The sequence below is a fragment of the Mastigoproctus giganteus genome, chromosome 12 (assembly GCF_048544385.1).
Source record: "Mastigoproctus giganteus isolate SK-2022 chromosome 12, ASM4854438v1, whole genome shotgun sequence".
In the NCBI taxonomy this organism is placed as follows: domain Eukaryota; kingdom Metazoa; phylum Arthropoda; class Arachnida; order Uropygi; family Thelyphonidae; genus Mastigoproctus; species Mastigoproctus giganteus.
The window spans coordinates 160,771,356-160,791,164 of NC_143586.1; the positions used below are offsets into that span (position 1 = coordinate 160,771,356).

Genomic DNA, 19,809 nt, shown 5'->3' on the forward strand with positions numbered 1-19,809 from the left:
GGCTTCGGAATACGGTCTGCATGCCTATCGGCCCAAGAAGAAGCCTTTGTTAGTGCTGCCATCCGTCCTCATTTTCCCGGACATGCCCTCATTTTTTACGTATCATGGACTGTCCGCGAGGAATTTCTAAAATTTTGAAAATATCCGGAATTTTTGTTCTTAAAATTTGAAAATCTCCTGTTCCTTATCATTGGTAAAATTTGTAAGGCGTAATCCGAAGAACTCCACTCCCGGCTGTAAACAACGCAGACTGAGGAGTTTATCATGCGTTTGGAGTTAATAACATTTTTGTTCGTGCAGTTTGACTTTTTCTTTTTCATTCTCTTTTACATTATTGGTGAGTAGACAATTCAAAACAAATTTTCTCTCATTGTTTATTTTACCTGAAATTCATTCTAATTAAGTGAATTTATTCTAAATTAAAATTACGATTCCACTTATTTTTAATTAAGAGATTTCACATTTTCTATTGTTCTTTCAGCAGTTCCTATAAACAATAATTTGATTCATTCAGAATCAATTCGTCGTATTTATTTACGAGTAAGCATAGTTTTTGTATGAGATATTTATTAATTATCAGTTGAACTAATCAGTCACGTCTTCAAATAATTTTTTATTTCTACTATTTAAATTAAAATAATTCCCTAATTTACATAACTTAAGGAATTATTTTAATTCGTTAAGTTATGTAAATTAAGGAATTAATTTATCTTCAATATTATTAATTAATAATATTAATCTTCAATATTATTAATTTATCTTCAATATTATTAATTAATAATATTAATCTTCAATATTATTAATTTATCTTCAATGTAAATTTAGGAATTTTATCTTCAGGAATACCCATTATGCCGAAAAGGAAGTGGAAGTTGACAGGCGACTTCAGGATAAAATATCCAGGTTTTCGAAAGGGAATAATGGATGAGGAGGCGGAATGCATCGTTTGCAGTCCAGAAAGAAAGCTACATCTCGGTTGCTAACAAGGGTTCTGGTGATTTGAACATCCACATGAATTCAGAGAAACATAAGAACATTAGATTCGAAAAATAATGTTACAGCAAGGTAATGGACTTTTTAGTAAGCGCCCCTAAAAGGCTTGATGTAAGAGTTTCTGTTGCTGAAGGAAACCTTGCCTTTCATTCAGTGGCGCATCACCGCAGCTATAAACTGATGTCTTGTACCGCAGAATTATTAAAGTCGATGTGCTGTGATTCAGATATTGCTAGGAGGTTATCTTGTGCAAAAGCAAAGACTGAAGTCGTAATTAATTCTGTCTTAGCAGTCCATTCAGTTGAAGAAGTTGTTAAGTCCCTGCAGAACGTACAGTTTTTTGAAGTTTCCATTAACGCCACTAATCGTGGGTTTCTGAAAATTTTCTGGAAAAATGCTAATAGAATTAAATAGCAAGGCAGATGAGACCACAGCAACTATTTATGGCTATGTTTATGAGGTCTTGTGTAAAAGTGGCCTAGACAAGAAAAATATTGCATTTGGTAGAGATAATTGTAGCACCATTTTTGGAGGAGTGTGGAGATGCAATGGGAATAATATATTTTCAAATTTACAAAGATTATTTGGTCGATCGCTAATAGGAGTGGACTGCTCTGCCCACATTCTGCATACCTGTATCCAGCATGGAGCAGATGCAATTGATGAATATTTTTAATTATTTTAGTGTCTACAGTGTACGTGTTGAAAACCTAAAAAAAAATATGCGAATCTACAGAGATTACCTAAAAAAAGCTTCTGTATCATAACAGAACACGCTGGGTTTCTCTATTATCTGCAATTGAAAGGATTATAAATATTTATCCAGCCCTAAGGTCTTTTTTTTTTTTGTGTCAAGAAATCCCCCCAAGATTTTAAAACTTTACTTTGAAGATTAGTTTAGTGAAACTTACCTTGTTCATTGCTGAACTGTAATGTCAGCCTTAAATTCACATATAATGAGCATTGAAAGAATTGACAATTCTTTGATAAAGTTATTGAAGCTCTTCCTTCCGTAAGCGATATTCTGTCAGAAAGAAGTAAATGCCAGTTAATTTCCCTAAAAATGAAGGAAATGTTGGAGAAGAGGCAAGAAGAAAAATATACAGATAAATATTGAGTTTTCAGAAGAAATATCCAGAACTTATATTCATGATGCACTGAATATTTGGACATGTGGTTGAAACCACTGGAAGACGTTTTTTCATTTAGGTGGATGTCTTTAAGAGAGCCACTTGAATGGGACAGTGTGGTTTCAACAATTAGGTACCTTCAGACAAGAGGAGTGTGTGTGGATGACGTGAAAAGCTTTGATCAGTTTTGTAATTTAAAAAAAAAATTCGTAGGGAAATTAAGGATACTGATGTTTCTGTTCCTTGTAAAGTAAAAGGGGAAAGTTATTTTAGCCACTGTAAGAATGAAGTGTTTTTCACAGAGCTGTTAATAATTGCTCAATTTTTATTTTTCATACCACCATATAATGCATTTATTGAAAGACTGTTTTCAATGATGGAGATGCAGTGGTCAAACGATAGAAATTCGTTTACTGAGGATTTAGTTAAGGGACTAATGCGTACAAAATTCAATTTCAGTGACATGCTGTGTAAAGATTTCCACTCATATTTATCCAAAAACACAGATTTATAGACAAAAATTGCATCAGTGGAAATGTAGAGAACAGGAAATAAATTACGCTGAGCCAAAAAAAAAAAAATTTTTTTTTCATTCATACCATAATTAAATTTTTTGTGTATCATTTTTTACGAATTAAGCAATCCGAATTTTACGAATTAAGCAAATAAGTGTGAATTCTGTTAATTTAAGGGATTTGAGCTATTCATTTAATATATTTAACATGTTATTACTTTGCCAGTGATTGTATTATCGTAATAAACTGTTATTAAAGGCTTAGGTATTTTTCTGCCCAAATGTCCTCATTTTTAAGATTAGAGAGGTGGCAGTCCTAGCCTTTGTTGACACAACAATGAGGAAGATGCGACTTGCTTATGCTAAAACGCATGTTTCACGGACAAAAGAGCAATGGGACACCGTCATCTTGCTGACGAATAGAAATTCAACCTGCATGGCTCGGATGAGAAGCGATATGCCAGAAGAGGAAAATCGGGGCCATGCCATCCTAACTGAATAACATCGACTGTAAAGTTCCCTGCCAGTCAGATGGTCTGGGGATGCATAACAATCAAAGGGCAAAGGGGTGGGGTGAATTAAGTTTATTAACAGAACGGTGAATGCAGAAACCTACATTGCTATCTTGGAGGAGTCCCTGAAACTCGCCATTACGGATCACCACACAAACGTCCAAAACTGCATTTTTCAACGGGATCAGCACCTTACCACAAAGCAGAATTGGTAAGTTTTATGCTATTTAGATTTAATGATGAGTTTTGTTTTCTTGTCTCACAAGGCCTAAAACATATTACACCAATGTTTTTCTCTCTTAAGATGCAGTCATACCTGAGAACTGCTGACATTGCCGGGTTGGACTGGCCCAGAACAACAATCCAGATTTGAACTGTCTTGAATATTGCTGGTACATAATGTCGTTTAAAATTGCTAAGAAGCCAACAAATAAGATTCAGCTGCAGGCGAGCATTGTAAGGGCGTGGTACCACGAAATTGGGCAACCCTATATCCAGAAGTTGATTAACTCTATGCCAGATCGTTGCAACGCTGTAAATGCAGCTCGAGGAGGAACAGCAAAATATTGAGGATTTATTTTGCCGATGTACAGTACATAATACTATTACGTTAACTTGTCATTTCAGTTTGTGCACGTAAATGCAATAAAATGTACGTCTGTTTGTTGTGATTGCCATTTGCATGATTTCTCATATTTCCATTAATTGCGCATTTTTGGGAAGATATTTATGGCAGTTAGGTATGTCAGCTGGAGTCTTTTTATTGGATTTCATTCACAGATATACAGGGTGTCTCAAAAATATTGGTACAAACGTTTAGGGGAGGGAGTTAACATCTAAAGGAATGTGTATTGCATAGGAACCCATAACCAGAAATGTCACCGTAAGTCGGTAGACGGCACTGTTCATCAGTTCGCGAGAGGGAAAATTTCTGGTTTACTCATTCAAGCAGTAGTCGCCGCACGAAGAGCATGCATCGATATACGAACTGTGAGCTGGGAGACATGCACCTAGTGTGTGGATTAGCAGAGGGCAATGGACGAGCCGCTCAACGAATTTATGGAGAACGTTTCCCAGACAGACATGTACCGGACCACCGTTTGTTTGTGCATGTGCATCAAAATTTGTGCGATTATGGGTCATTTAGAGGTAACAGGAGTAGTGTGGGCAGACCACGTTCGACGCGAACTTCCGCTATGGAAGAAAGTGTGTTGAATGCCGTCCAGAATAACCTTACTACCAGCACACGTGCTGTTGCCTCTGCCTTAGGAGTGTCTTGTTGCAGTGTACAGCGTGTCTGGCCCGACGATTCCTTACACCCCTTTCATCTCCAAAGAGTTCAGTTACTACTTCCCCAAGATCACCCTGCACGTGTGGCTTTTGCGCAGTGGTTTCTCCAAGAAAGTGTTCAAGACTTGAATTTTCCAGCCTATGTTTTGTTCACAGATGAGGCTTATTTACTCGGGAAGGCTTATTCAATCACACAATGCTCATGTGTGGGCTCACGACAACCCACACGGTGTGTGCCCCCATGAAGCACAACATCGCTTCGCAATAAATGTGTGGCCAGGTATGGTCGGTGACTGCTTTGTCGGCCCATATCTGTTACCATCCCGCATGAACTCCGCTAAATATCGGATCATTTCTGTTTCCGTGCATTTCCGGTTATGGGTTCCTATGCGATTGACATTAATTTAGATGTTACCTACCTCCCCTAAACGTTTATACCAATATTTTTGAGACACTCTGTATTTATATATATATATATATATATATATATATAGCATCTATCAAATGTATTTAGAACAATTCTGCAACCCACAATGCAGTGCAAAACAGATTATTTTCAAAATTCATAAGTGATGCAGTTTTTCTTCCGCCACTGTATAATAGTTTGTCAGTTGTTGTGCGCGAGTAGCACAGTGGTATCGTCACCGTCCTCCCCACACCGGGTGGAAAATTCCTGGGTTCGAATTCTGTCAATGACGCAAAGTACTTTAATCGGCTTTTTTCACTCCGTGGCTGACTTATTAGCCATTTGGTGCAAGGAAGCCTGAGGCTTATGCTGCACCAGCCAAAAAAAAATCCCGAATTACCCTGAGAGAGAGAGAAGTAGAAAGTAATCACCAAGAAAGAGAAGAATGATGATATCCAGCTCAGAACCCTGGGTGTGCCAAGCCCATACTCACCAGATGTGAGTCCCTGGACTTAGTCGGTCTCAGGGGTAGACATCAAAAATCCCCCCCCCAAAAAAAAACTTGGGCTTTTCTTCTAGGAAAAAACAGAAAAATCGACCAGAGAAGACACATAATTAACAGACATAAGTCACACAGCACGGCATATGGATTTAAGCATTTGGGTGGCCTAATATAATAGTTTGTCAGTGGTGTGCTTATGTGTGTGCTAGGAAGAATGAGGTTTGTTTCCACAGAATCTTATAGACACCCTTATATCAAGCATGGTTCACCCACCACTGTCAGGCCTATTTAGCCATTGGAGGGGACCATATGCTGTACTGCTCTGATGTAACCAAACTTTTGAGCATCATGTATCGGCTTCTGTAATGTGATCTTTTATATACAACCTCTTATAAATATCTCATATATTTGTCGGAAGTTTCTTGCTGTCTCCTCTTTTCATCCTTATTCTATGGTTCTATGGTACTCCTCCATATCAAATTTTGTCCTACTTCATCGCAAGCTGCACGATTTACACCACTTTTTCTACGTGTTCTCTTAATTTTGTTGAGCAGTGTAGTTTCACTATTAAATTTACCCTAAAGTTACAGGGAACGGCGATACTTTTTAATTTTGAATTTCTAATAACGTCTTGAAGTTTTGATAAATTTTATTTTAGACGGATATGACATTTTATTATGTTTTAGTAGTAAAAATTTGCGATTGGGTCTGTTTCAAAAGCCCATTCATTAAGTGGACTCTTTTGAACACATTTTTACAAAAAAATAATATTAGAAATTGGCCAGTTCCACAGTCCTATATAATTTTCCTAAACCAGAACCATATAAGCATTTAAGGACTAAAATGGGGAGTTGAGTGTAGGGTGTGTTTAGTGTCAAATGGCACCAGGGGTTTTCCCTATCTCCGTGTAGTATAAATTGTGGGTGTGAAACAGAACTCTGTCAATTATTTTGGAGCATAAGCCATAGGCTTTCTTACACCATGTGGCCATTACTAATACTAATACTAATTCCAGTGGTTTTAAGGTATATGGATTTTGTATATGTTTAGTGTCGTGTTCGTTGTTCCTCTGGTCATTTAGCCGCTGGGCTCCCTAATGGTACCCAACGTTGACCACAGTCCGCCCCGTGGAGGCAGACCAGGTACAACAGTATTATAGTTATTTACTCTGGCAGGTCCTGCCACCTAATTCTCTGAGATTTTACTGGCAAGGGCCTATTAAAAAACTGCTATAGATAGGGGTAAGCAAAAGGAGTGTTGGCTATGCGATGTGATGTTGTTATTGAGTTTTTGGGTGTAGGGCTCAAGCAATTTCGAGATGATTCAAACGCTAATTGTAAGTTTAAGAGTGGGGGGGAGACTGAAAGCTGGTGGAAAAGACAGAGATAAGGGGCCCATAGAGAAGATGACCCCCAAAAGCATGGAGCAGGCCCATGCCCCACCAGAGGGTAAAGAAGGGTAGCGAGGGGGGGAGGAGCCAGTGGTCCCCCCACTCGGGGAGTGGAGGCAAAGGGCCACGCAAGGAAGCGTGGCAACGAAAGCCTAATGGCAGCAGCTGAACTGTGCTGGTGGAGTGTCACACCTGGGATGAAGGTCACATTCTGTCTTTTTTTTTCAGAGTCTGGTTAGTCTGATATGTCAGTTTTTGTGGTCATACTTGGGACTGTACATCATGAGTCCCGTCCAATGTATACTAGTCACTACGAGTTCCGAGCTTTCTGGTCTGGTCGTTAGGTGTGTGGTTATTACTGGACTGTGTCACTGGTCACTAAGTTCAGATATTTCAGGTTTGGTCGTTAGGTGTGTGGTTATCACTGGACTGTGCCATTAATAAGGGTCTCTCATGGGACTCTGATCCCGTCTGGTAAGTTTACATTCATGTACATTCATTGCAGTCTGATTTGGGTGGGGTATCAGGGCTCCCTTCCATTTAGTCGCTGGGTCAGCAGAGCTCCATAATATCAGAGTTTGTGAAGAATCTAAATCAGGAAGGTTCTGTGATTTGATGGAATTTTGACTAACCCATAGATTCTCCGAATATATAAGTAAATTGAAATATAAGCAAATTTTGGGTCTCCCATCGCAGGTTTAGTCCCGAACTGCTGCTGTTTCCCTAGTTCACCTAAAGTGGGCCTTAGCTTAAATAGCATGCATTTGTAATTAAAAATAGTAGAAATCAGCACTATTGCATAGCTTCAAAGAAATCACTATAATTATTTTATAAAGCGAGAAAGTTTGTTACAAAATACTGCGACGGTTGCTTACATAGCGATTGATAAATGGGCTTTTCTTAGGTCGTTTAGCAAAAGTTAAACCTGCCGTAAAATACACTTAATATAGACGTGCAACATTTCTTGTCACTGGATTCGTCTATTCCTATCCCTTCCTTGTATACACCTGCATCTGAAATTTGCCAATATTCGCATTTTAGAAATACTTTCCAATAGTTTTCATTAAAATTGGTCGTAAAATTATATATTTTTTTGGATCAAGACGGAAGAATTTTTGCTGATAATTTACATCTTATTTTTTAAATAAAACTTGGTATTGCGTAGATGATATTACAGTTCCGTTATCTGGCTTTTAAGTCGTTTTAGTGCTATTTTTACTTATACCTTCTGACATCGCTCCACAGTTCTTTGTGATAGAGTTTTAGAAATTTATTAACGCCCTCTGATTTTATAAATTCAGAAATGTTTATCTCAATGGGTGTGGAGATAATGTATGAGTCAAGCATATTGTGGAAACCCAAGTAGTGGTTGATTGTTTTATTTGTGTGATTAACTGTTGCTTCTTAATGGTAAAGGAATATTTCGTTTTATATCTCAGGATTTTCGTTATTCGCTTGGTGGCTAGCATTCCTAAATATGGCGGCCACATTTGAAGGAGTTAGTGTGTCAACCCTATGTGATAACTTGGAAATTGTGAAAAAAATTTCTGGTCCTGTTACTTTAACACTTGCTGATGAGTATGAAAACCTAACACTCAAATTAAAAAATAGTAAGTACAATTAGTAATATCTATTGTATATTTTGTTTAATTCTAAAATGTCTTTGTCCTGTTGTCCACATGCGGTGTTGTTTACTGGGATTACAAATCCAGGTTTTGAATACCAGTTTAGATCTTCTCTTCAGGAAATTGATTCTTGTTACTGAGTGGCTTTATTTTTTAAATTTGGGTACTTGTTTAGCTTAAGCTCATGGAAATGTAATTTTGATCGTTACTCATGCTCTTTTACCTAAGACTAATTATATTTATGGTCAGGCTTTAAAAGTGTAGAGTGATATACAAATTAGTGCAATGCATAATTTCTGTACGTAATTAATCGCCAAAGTTGGTGAAATGGCATCGTTTTCGTTATGTCTCATATTGTGGATGCCTTCCCAACGAGTTGCATCTCATAGTACTACTTCCAATAAGTAACGCTTCCCCAGTAGAGAAGACTGGTGTTACATATTCGCAGTGGATCCACCGCCCAGATGGCCGTTTTAGAGCTATTTGACCCTCTTATCAGTGGGTGGGTAGGTTCCCAGGTGGTATAATGAGTGAAAACTCAGTTGTGGAATTAACTCCACAAAATGAGAGATGGCAAACAGTGTGCATAGATAAAGACTAAAATAAAATTTAGGGCCAAAGCCTCAGACCAAGAATTCACTAGACATACAATGCATCGCTTCTGTATATAGTAAATCAATGAAGTTGGTGAAACGGCATTGTTTTCATTATATCTCATTGTCAATACCTTAAAGATTTGCCTCTCATTGTACTACTTTGAATAAATAATGCTTCTCCAATAAAGGTGTTACTTATTCTCAGTGGATGAAGGGCCAAAGAGCTCTGAAATGGCTGCCCGGGTGGTGCTATACACTGAGAATAAGTAATACTTGCCCTTTCTATTAATGTCACATTAGTGTCACCAGGAATATCAATTTGTTGGCCCAAGTGTATTCTGTTCGTGAATTGCCTGTGTTCTCTGGTCGAGTTGCCTGTTTTGCTGCACGAAAAACCCATAGTTTCTTGGTGGCATAAGACCATGCTATCTTATCTACACCTGAGACTGACTTAGTCACGGAATGAAAAAAACCCCATAAAAGTTTGTATCATTGACCGGATTCAAACCCAGGCTGTTTGCACCTGCTGTGGGCAGGATGATGACAGTGTCACCACTGTTCTACCCATGCAGACACACTAGTCAACTCTGTTGGCGAAGTGTTACTTATTGGAAGTAGTACAATGATAGGCAACTTTTGAAGGCATTCACAATATGAGATATAATGAAAACGATGCCATTTTACTGACTTCAGTGATTTACTATGTAGAGAAATGATACATTGCTCTAACTGGTATGTCTAGTGAATTCCCGTGGTCTGAGGCTTCAGCCCTAAATTTTATTTTAGTGCTTTAACTGTGCACACTGTTTGGCATATCTCTCATATTGTGGAGTTATTTCACAACTGGGTTGTCACTTGTTATTTTATTTATTTTTTTTTTATGTGAACCCCAAACACAAGAGGTATTAGAACCTATAGTACTTAGTACCGTGCTTGGGTTAAACCACTGGGTACCTATCCACCCACTGATGAAGGGCCAAATAGGTTTAAGATGGCCACCTGGGTGGTATCCATTGAGAATAATAAAACTAGTCTTCTCCGATGGGGGAAGTGTCACTTATTTGAAGTAGTACAGTGACAGGCAACTCATTGTGAAAGCATTGGCAATATGAGGTGAAGCAAAAATGCTGCTATTTCACCAACTTCGATCATTTACTATGTACAGAAATGATGCATTGCACTTAATTGTCTAGTGAGTTTCCATTGGCTCAGGCTTTAGCTCTAAATTTTATTTTAGTCTTTAAATATAGTGTCATTACGAAAACTTTAAGTACAGTTGGTCATAAATTTGAGCACTGTGATTCCAAGTACTTGTTGGAGAGTAGAAATATTTCTGTATTCAAATATATGCAGGTTTACATTGTTTTGCTTAATTTGAGTGTGTTGCCAGTCGCAGTATCTATTGATAGAGACTTTCAGAAAGGATGGATGTTATGCATTCTGGTATCCACCCAAAAGGAGAGGGGATTCCAAATCTATTTGTGCCATTGCATATCATTGCACGGTTCTGATTACTGGCAGGCATTAGCATTAGTTGAGGCATATGATGCAAGCTTATTTACTACCCACATCAGCTAAAAAAAAAAAAAAAAAAAAAAAAACCTTCACATTTCACCCATCTGGTCACTTCAAATGTCTAGTTTAGCCTTAAATTTATTTAAGCTGTCAACTTCCACAACAACAGATGGAAGTCTGTTCAGCAATCGACTACCCACTGGCTAAAGGCAAACTTCCACACATCTATTCTACAACTGCCTTTCCTCAATTTCAATCTATTCCCCCTCAGGTTTTTAGTCTGAGAAAGCGGAAGTATCCCGTCAGCATTAATCCTGCTCAAACCATTCAAGGCCTTATACACCTCAATCAGATCACCTTGCAGGTGCCTAGTCTCCGGATGCTGCAACTTGCAGAACTTAAGCCTTTCTTCGTAAGCACACCCCTTTGTTCCTCTCACCAATCTTGTTGCCCTTCTCTGTACTCGTTCTAGCAACTCTACATCCTTCCTAAAATAAGGCCTCCAGACCTGTGTGCAGTACTCAAGGTGTTGCCTGATCATTGCCTTATACAAAGGTATAATCACCTCCTTGTCTCTGCTAGCAAAATTCCTATATATCACTGACAAAACTCCATGACCTGCTCTTGCACCCCATCAGCACTGCTCAGAAAACTTCATATCCGACTGCACAATTACCCCCATATCTTTTTCGTTCTTCACCTCCCTGAGGTGAAGAACGAAACTCTGTGGTACTACACTCCCTGAGTGTAGTACCACAGAGTTGGGATATTTCTCTTGGGTTCATCATCATCATCAGCCATTTTCAATCCACTGCAGGATGAAGGCTTCTCCAGCAACTTTCCAGTTCCTTCTGTTTTGTGCAATATCCATCCATTTACTACCCACAAAGTCATAAATTTCATCTATCCATCGCCGTTGTTGTCTTTCAGGTTTTCTCTTAGCTCCTCTTGGGTACCATTCTGTTATTTTCTTAGTCCATCTGTCATCATGTCTTCGAGCTATGTGTCCTTCCCAAGACCATTTTAGTTCTTTAGTTTTGATAAGAATGTCCTTTACTTGAGTTTGATGCCTAATCCATGTGTCTCTCTTCTTATCTAACAGTCTGATTCCCAATATAATTCGTTCCATTCTTCGCTGTGTAGTTCTCAGCCTCTCTTCCATTCTTTTGGTGAGTGCTCAAGTTTCACTTCCGTAAATCATGGTGGGGAGTATACATTGGTTCATTATTTTATGTTTGCTCTTCAGTATGTGACTATATTTCCTGAATGCTATCCATCCAAAATTTATTCCTCTCTTGACTTCCAGCCATTTATCATTATTACAGCTAATAACTATATGACTCCACCTGCTCCTTCAATCATTGTCTCTTTTTGTGACATACTTGTCCATCATTACTTTTGTTTTAGCCATATTCTTCTTTAGTCCAAAATCCTTACTAACCGTGCAGAACTGATTAAGATTTTCCTCTAATTCTTTGGGATTGTGGCTTATGACCACAATGTCATCTGCAAGTCGTGAATGGTTTAGATACTCTCCATTCACATTGACTCTTTTCTGCGACCAGTCTAATCTTCTGAAAGCTTCCTCAAGGGGAGCAGTAAACAGCTTCGGAGATATTGTCTCCTTGTCGAACTCCTTTCTCGATTTTATATTTCCTACTGTCTTTGTTTAGTCTAATAAAGGAGGTAGCATTCTTATATATTTTCTTCAAAATCATAATATGTGGGGTATCTATGCCTTCTCTTTCCAATTCACGAAACATTGCCTTATGCTGTATAGAGCCAAATGCCTTTTTGTAATCCACAAATGCCAGGCATAAAGTTGTTTTATATTCATTTGCTTTCTCCATTAGCTGTGATATTACGTCAAGGTGATCCATAGTTGAGAATCCTGTCCTAAAGCCAGCTTGCTCTTTCGGTTGATTCTCATCAAGTATTCTTTCTAATCTGTTAGTAATGACCCTTGTGAACAACTTGTAGATGTGGGATAACAAGCTAATTGGTTTATAATTTCCAATTTCTGATTTATCTCCTTTCTTATGCAGCAAAACTATGATTTCATTATTCCACTGCTTAGGCATCACACCTTTTCTAATGCACTCTGTGAAGAGCCTTGCCAGTTTTTGTGTTGTCTCTTCCTCCCAGTTTTAACAACTCTACAGTAACTTCATCTTCTCCCGGAGCTGTCTGATTCTTCATTTTCTTCAATGCATGCTCTACATCATCAGGAAAAATATTGGGTATGTGTTGCTAATTTGCGATCCATCTTCCCCACTGCTGGCATCATTCCCTTGCTCCTTGTATAATTCTCTATAGTAGTCTTCTGCTATTTGAATTATGCCTTCCCTGTTATTTATAAGTACACCATCGCTATTCTTCAGTTTCAGTATCATTTGTTTTTCTGTATTACTGCTCATGGCTGCTGATTTAAGTCCTTTGTTTACCCTTAATGCTTGTTCTACTTTTCTTGTGTTACTGCTACCCATATGCAGTACTTTGCATTTGTCTATATTAAACTTCAATTGCCACTTTGCAGCCCATCTACCCATCTTTTCTATATTCTGTTGCAGTAGCATTCTGTCTTTACTATCATTAACAAATCTGCCAACCTTTGTATCATCTGTAAACTTGGACAATAAGCCTGATATAGCTTCATTGATAATATTAATAAATACACAAAACAACAATGGGCCCAGCGCCGAACCTTGGAGGACTCCACTAATAACATTAGTCCACGTAGAGCTGTGTCCATTTATGACTACTCTGCTGTCTCCCACTCAACCATCCTTTTATCCATTGTAGCATCTTGCGCTTAATGCCATACCGCTCCAATTTGTACAGCAGTCTTCCATGTGCAATAGTATCAAAAACTTTCCTGAAATCCAAGTATATGATATCAAAATTATTTTTTGCATCCAGTTCCTTTGTGACCACATTGTAGTATCCAATTAGATTGGTCAGACAAGACTTCCCCTTAACAAACCCATGCTGTGTCTGAACTATTACTGCAGTCTTGTCTAGGTGATCCTGCATCACTTCTTTAAGTAGTGCCTCCATTACAATCTTATTTTGATATTTCCACCAATTATTTACAAGTCATTACCTCCATATGATGGCTGGTGAAAGAATTTCGCTTGAAATTTTAGAAGAGGAAGAAGAAGAATCACCATTATTGCAACACATAGACGATGATTTTCATAGTAGTGTAGTTGCAACAGTCTATCACATTACAGCGGCCAGAGGTTAACAGTGTACTATAAAGATAAGCTCATCTCTATAAGCCAAAAACACATATAATAAAATAATTTTGGTTACCTCTTTTAAATTACTTTCAATTCTGGTGCTGTTTGAGGGTTTGTGTGTAAAATCGGGACTTCAATCATAGCTGTACTACAACTGTGCCCAAAACAATTACTTGTCAAGAGTAAAGGAAAAGCTTTGATACTGTTGAAAAGGCATTTTCTTTCCTAAGGGCCACTATAGTGATCTCAGTTTTCAAATTCTATGCAGTAGTACCAACTGATTATGTTACTAAAGTAAATTCTAGATAGGAAACATTCAGGGAAATAATCACAGAAGCTACTAGCCTTTTCATACCAACTAAGAAATGCTGTTCAATGCTTAGACCTAAATGGATGTCAGATCAACTGAGATAGTATTAGTATTAGTAACGGCCGTATGGTGCAAGAAAGCCTATGGCTTATGCTGCACCAGCCAAAAAAAAAACAAAAAATCCGAACAAAACAAGGATAAAAACAAAAATTAAATAAATAAATAAATAATAATAATTAATAAATAAATAGAAATAATAAAATGAAATAAAAAAAAATAATAAAAAGGAAATTAATCCTATCATCCTATGCGCTTCCCTTAGCCGAAAGTACTATCCAGATGACCTTTGAATTGCCCCAAACTGTCGGCCTCTACCACCCATGAAGGCAACTTATTCCAGTAATTTATAACTCGCTGGCTAAAATAAAACTTCCTGCAGTCCAATCTAAACATTTCCCCCCGTAACTTGAATTTATGTCCCCTAGTTCTAGCATCATTTATAATCTTGAAAATTTTGTCCTCATTCATTTTACTGAGATTTGTGGCAGAAAAAAACTGCATTGGATACATGTAAATTATCAGACAACAGAGAAGCCTGTTGTAGATATAAATTAGTCTGTAATCAAGTAACAAATGAGGTTAGGCAAGCAAAGGCAGATTAGCATTAGTCGAGGCATATGATGCAAGAAAGCAAGCTTATATAGCATCAGCCAAAAAAAAAAAAAAAAACCCTTCCACTTTCACCCATCCATTCACTCCAGATGTTTGTCTAGTTCAGCATTAAATTTATTTAAGCTATCAACTTCCAGAACAATGGATGGTAGTCTGTTCCAGCAATCACTTACCTGCTGGCTAAAGGCAAACTTCTGTACATCTATTCAACAACTGTATTTCCTCAATTTGAATCTATGCCCACCTCAGGTTCTTAATCAGAGCAAGCAGAAGTATCAGCTTTGAGCCTGCTCAAACCATTCAAAGCCTTATACACGTCATTAGATCACCTCGCAGGTGCCTAGTCTCCAGATGCTGCAACTTGCAGAACTTAAGCCTTTCTTCGTAAGCACACCCCTTTGTTCCTCTCACCAATCTTGTTGCCCTTCTCTGTACACGTTCTAGCAACTCTACATTCTTCCTAAAATGAGGCCTCCAGACCTGTGCGCAGTACTCAATGTGTGGCCTGACCATTGCCTTGTACAAAGAGATAATCACCTCCTTGTCTCTGCTAGCAAAATTCCATGACCTGCTCTACCAAGCCAGTCTGCACTTCTCAGAGAACTTCATATCTGACTGCACAATTACTGCCAGGTTTTTTTCATTCTCCACCTCCCTAAGTGTAGTACCACACAGTTGGTATGTTTCTCTTGGGTTACTGCTCCCATATGCAGCTCTGCATTTGTCAATGTTAAACTTTGGTTGCCACTTCTCAGGCCATCTGCCTAACTTTTCTAGATCCTGCTGCAGTAGCATACTGCCTTTACTGTCATTAACAACCTTGCCAACCTTTGTATTATCTGCAAACTTGGACATTAAGTCTAATATACTTTTATCAAAATCATTGATAAATACACAAAACAACAATGGGCCCAGCACTGAACCCTGGGGACTCCATTAATAACATTAGTCCATGTAGAGCAGTGTCCTATTACCATTCTCTGCCATCTCCCACTCAACCATCCCTTTACCCATTGCTGTAACTTGCCCTTAATGTCATACTGCTCCAGTTTGTAAAGCAGTCTTCTGTGTGCAACAGTATCAAAGCTTTCCTGAAATCCAAGTATATGATATCAAAATTATTTTTTGCATCCAGTTCCTTTGTGACCACATCATAGTATCCAATCTAATTGGTCAGACAAGACTTCTTCTTAACAAACCCATGCTGTCTGAACTATTACTGCAGTTTTGTCTAGATTATCCTGCAATGCTTGTTTAACCAGTGATGCCATTATTTTCCCTGGAACAGAAGTTAAACTAACAGGTCTATAAATATATGTGACACTCTTTGAACCCCCTTTGTGAATTGGGGATATATTTGCACATCTCCAGTCCATGGGGACCTCCCCTGAATCTAAGAATGCTCTCATAATTATGGCTAAGGGTTTGCTAACCTCCCTCACTGCCTCCAATATAACTGGATAGATTCCATCCAGCCCAGGTGCCCTTTTTTTTATTTAACTTCAATTTCTCCTCTACTTTGCTCTCCAGTATTACAAAATCATTTAGCTCCCTGTTAGAGTTTAGTAAACTTCTGTCCTCCCCTTCCTTACAGAATTCCTCATGCGTGAATGTAGATACAAAATACTCATTCAGTTTGTCAGCTATCTGATCAGGACCATCAACAGTCAAACCACTGACACCAAGCGGACCAATTTGATTCATTCCCTTCCTTCTAGAGTTTATATAAGTAAAGAAGTTTGTTTTCCTTTGCATCCTTTGCTAAAGATTTCTCGGAATCTGCCTGTGCTTGCCTAACCTCCTTTGTGACTTGGTTACAGACTAGCTTATATTGTAATAGGCTTCTGTCTCACCTGATAATTTATATGCATCCCACACATTTTTTTTTCTCTGCCACGAGCCTCATTAGTTCATCTGACATCCATTTAGGTCTAATTCTTGAACAGCATTTCTTAGTTGGTATGAAAAGCCTAATAGCTTCCAAGCTTAATTCCTTGAATTAATTCATTTAGAATTCACCGTTGGTAACATCATCTGTTGATCCCACTGTATAGAATTTAAAAACTGTCTGTTACCACTGCAGTCACCTTTATGAAAGCAAAAACCCTTCCCCTTACCCCTGATGGTAGTTACATCTTAAGTAAATCCCACATCAGCACACTCTGATCACTGCCACCTAGTAGTTCCTTTATCTGCAGATTCTTAATGCATGAAGAATCACTACTGATAATCAGATCAAGAGTATTACTCCCTCTAGTTGTCTCCCGAACATGCTGCTGTAGAAAACAATCATCCAATAAATCCACAAAAGCCTTGTAGTGTGTGAGTGACCAATCCACAAGTTCCAGTCAATATCTGGAAAGTTAGAATCCTCCCTTATAAGACATTCTGATTTACTGCACAATTCTCATTATACTCATCAGAATCACTAGGCCTATAATGCACACATACTCTCATTTTCCCTTTCCCAGTGCTTATGTCACACCACACTGACTCAACATTGCATTGTCCACCAATATCAGTTGAATGCACTTTAGATTTTGTGTTTCTTAACTAACAGCATTGCCCCTCCTCTCTTCCTACACTGTCTATCCTTTCTGTACTCATTGTACTCCCCAAATTCCAATTCTGCACTGCTTATATCTGTGTGACACTGTCTCTGATATCCCAACAATATCTGCTTTTGATGTCCTGATCAGCACTTAAAATTCATGAAATGTATTTACTATACTTCTAGCATTGGTGTACATGTGAGTATACAGGGTCCAGTTACGTTATTATGACCACCTACCTAGTATCCAAAATATGCACCTTTCGCAGCATGCACCACAGCCAGCTGCTGTGGGAGGTGCTCAATAAGCCCGCGGAAGGTTGCCGATGTGTCTATCGAGGTGGTCCCATAGATTTTCTATTGGGTTAAGATCCAGGGAATTCGTTGGCCAAGGGAGTAGCTTGATGTCTTTGTTGTGCTCCTCAATTCTGTGACATGGCACGGCACATTGTCTTGCTGATAGATACCATCGCTCCCAGGGACCACTATCAATGCGTACGGGTGCACCTGATTGGTGATGATCGATAGGTAACCATTTGTGCTCAGGGTGCCTGAAGATGTTGGCCTTGACAAGGTTGACATTGATGATGTCAGTGAGTTGCTGAAATCATGGAAGGTTTCTAGGTAGTTTAAGAGTTGGCGGTTAATTGATTTCTCCATTACTTTAGAAAGAGTTGAAGTAATTGCAGTCGGGCAATAATTCGATGGGAGGGATTTGTCACCCTTTTTAGGAACTGGCTGGATATGAGCAAATTTCCAAGCAGAAGGAAAAACACCTTTGGAATAAGAAAGTGAAAAAAGGCGGCAAAGAACAGGTTTTGAGAACAAATGGAGAAATACTATCAGCTCCTGGAGCTTTCTTAGCATCTAGATTTGTCAAAATTCTTCTGACAACCTTTTGACAGAAGACTGCAGGAGGTATCGAGTGGAGCGTGTTGGGAATGGTGGGAAGTGTTTTGCCAAGATCATTAATACATCAGTTGGAAGAAAAATGGGATGCGAACAGGTCAGCTTTATTCTTGGCTGAAGTGACAACAGAACCATCTGGTTTTGACAGAGGTGGGAACAGAGATGGGCAAAATTTGCGGTCATGAGCTTTGGCAAGAGACCAGAATGCTCGGCTACCATTAGGGCAAAATGCAAGTTTTCTATTCTTGGCCTGTTCAAAATCTAGTTTGGACTGATTAATAACTGCTTTACAATTGTTGCGAGCTTTGGTGTAGGCAGAAAATGAAACTGAAGAAACAGAAACAAGCCAATTACGATATGCAACATTCTTCTCTTGAACAGCCTTAGCACATTTATTGGAAAACCAAGGTTTAGATAAAGGACAAGATTTTAAAGGGGAGTGTGGAATAAAGGATTCCATTCCTACAAGAATAATTTCACTGACACGATCTGAGCAAATGTTGACATCAGAAGTTTCGAAATAGTAATCCAACCAAGGAAAAGATGAAAAGCGATCTCGCAGGTCATCCCATTTTGCATTCTTGTAATGCCAAACAACACAAGGTTGGGATTAGCCATGAGATAAAGGCTCCATTGGAGAAGAGACAATCTCCAAGTTGTGATCTGAGGTGCCTAAAGGGCCACTCACTTAGACCTTGTACTTAGAAGGGTCGGTTGCGAGAAAAATTCATGCATGTTGGCTGTATGGTTAGGATTGTCCTGTTATTCTGGTAGGTAAATGAACAAACTATGTGAGGTCATTAGTAATTGAAAAGCCTCAGCATCTCAACCAGCTGGGTCGGTGTGACTAGAAAACGGAAGCCAGCTAGAGTTGTGAACATTAAAATCACCAAGGAAAATTACCTCACTGTTAGGAAAGTTGGACTGGAGAAAGTCAAGTTGCAAAGAGAGGAAGTCAAAGAGCTTCAAGTGATTAGTAGAGTTGGGAGAATGGTAGACACAACAGATGAATTTGACAAAATGAGGTAGAGAGATTTTAAGCCAGAGAAGATCGAAAAGAGGAGATTCCAAATTACCAAGTGCATGACAGGGAATATCGGAACAGACATATGCACAAGTACCACCTTTGAAGGGAAAGGAATCGTACAGCAAATAATTTGGGCAACTGAGATGAGCAGTAGTTGAATCAACCGATAACTGAGATTCTGTCAGAAAACGTACATGTGGTTTGGCATACTCTAAGTGGAAATGGACATCGTTGAGATTAGAACTGAGACCACATATTTGTGAAATGAACTAGAAAGTGTTTGGGAGGTTTAGATCTTTTCGCAGATAAGCTTACTCTATTAGTTTGACAATTCATGATGTATTCAATAGTGAGAAAAGTAATGAAATTTTTGGATATGGCATACATATGGTAAGAATATACCCAGATCCTTGACATAACGTGGCCTCGACAATGCCCCCCCCCCCCCGCATATGCACTACTTGGACTCCCTCCGGTCACTATCTGACAGAGTAGAGGTAACAAGATCAAACACTAGCTGTTCCGGAAGCCTCCTAAAGAGTTACCAATAGGTTCGGTCTGGTGTCCTGATCAGCACTTAAAACTAGTGGCCGGCCCGCGAACACCGTTTTAGAGCTGTACCCTC

At 38.7% G+C, this 19,809-nt stretch overlaps 1 protein-coding gene across 2 annotated transcripts in view; it reads left to right on the plus strand.

Annotated features, from left to right (window-relative positions):
• The first annotated feature begins 8,002 nt into the window (after nucleotides 1–8,002).
• The window catches only part of Art4 (arginine methyltransferase 4), a 261,955-nt gene continuing 250,148 nt past the window's right edge, over nucleotides 8,003–19,809 (plus strand). For both annotated transcript variants that reach the window (XM_090386019.1, XM_090386018.1), the window contains exon 1: nucleotides 8,003–8,347. In XM_090386019.1, the coding sequence (XP_090242145.1) occupies nucleotides 8,215–8,347 (133 nt within the window). In that variant the 5' untranslated portion in view covers nucleotides 8,003–8,214. The remainder of the gene's footprint in view (nucleotides 8,348–19,809) is intronic.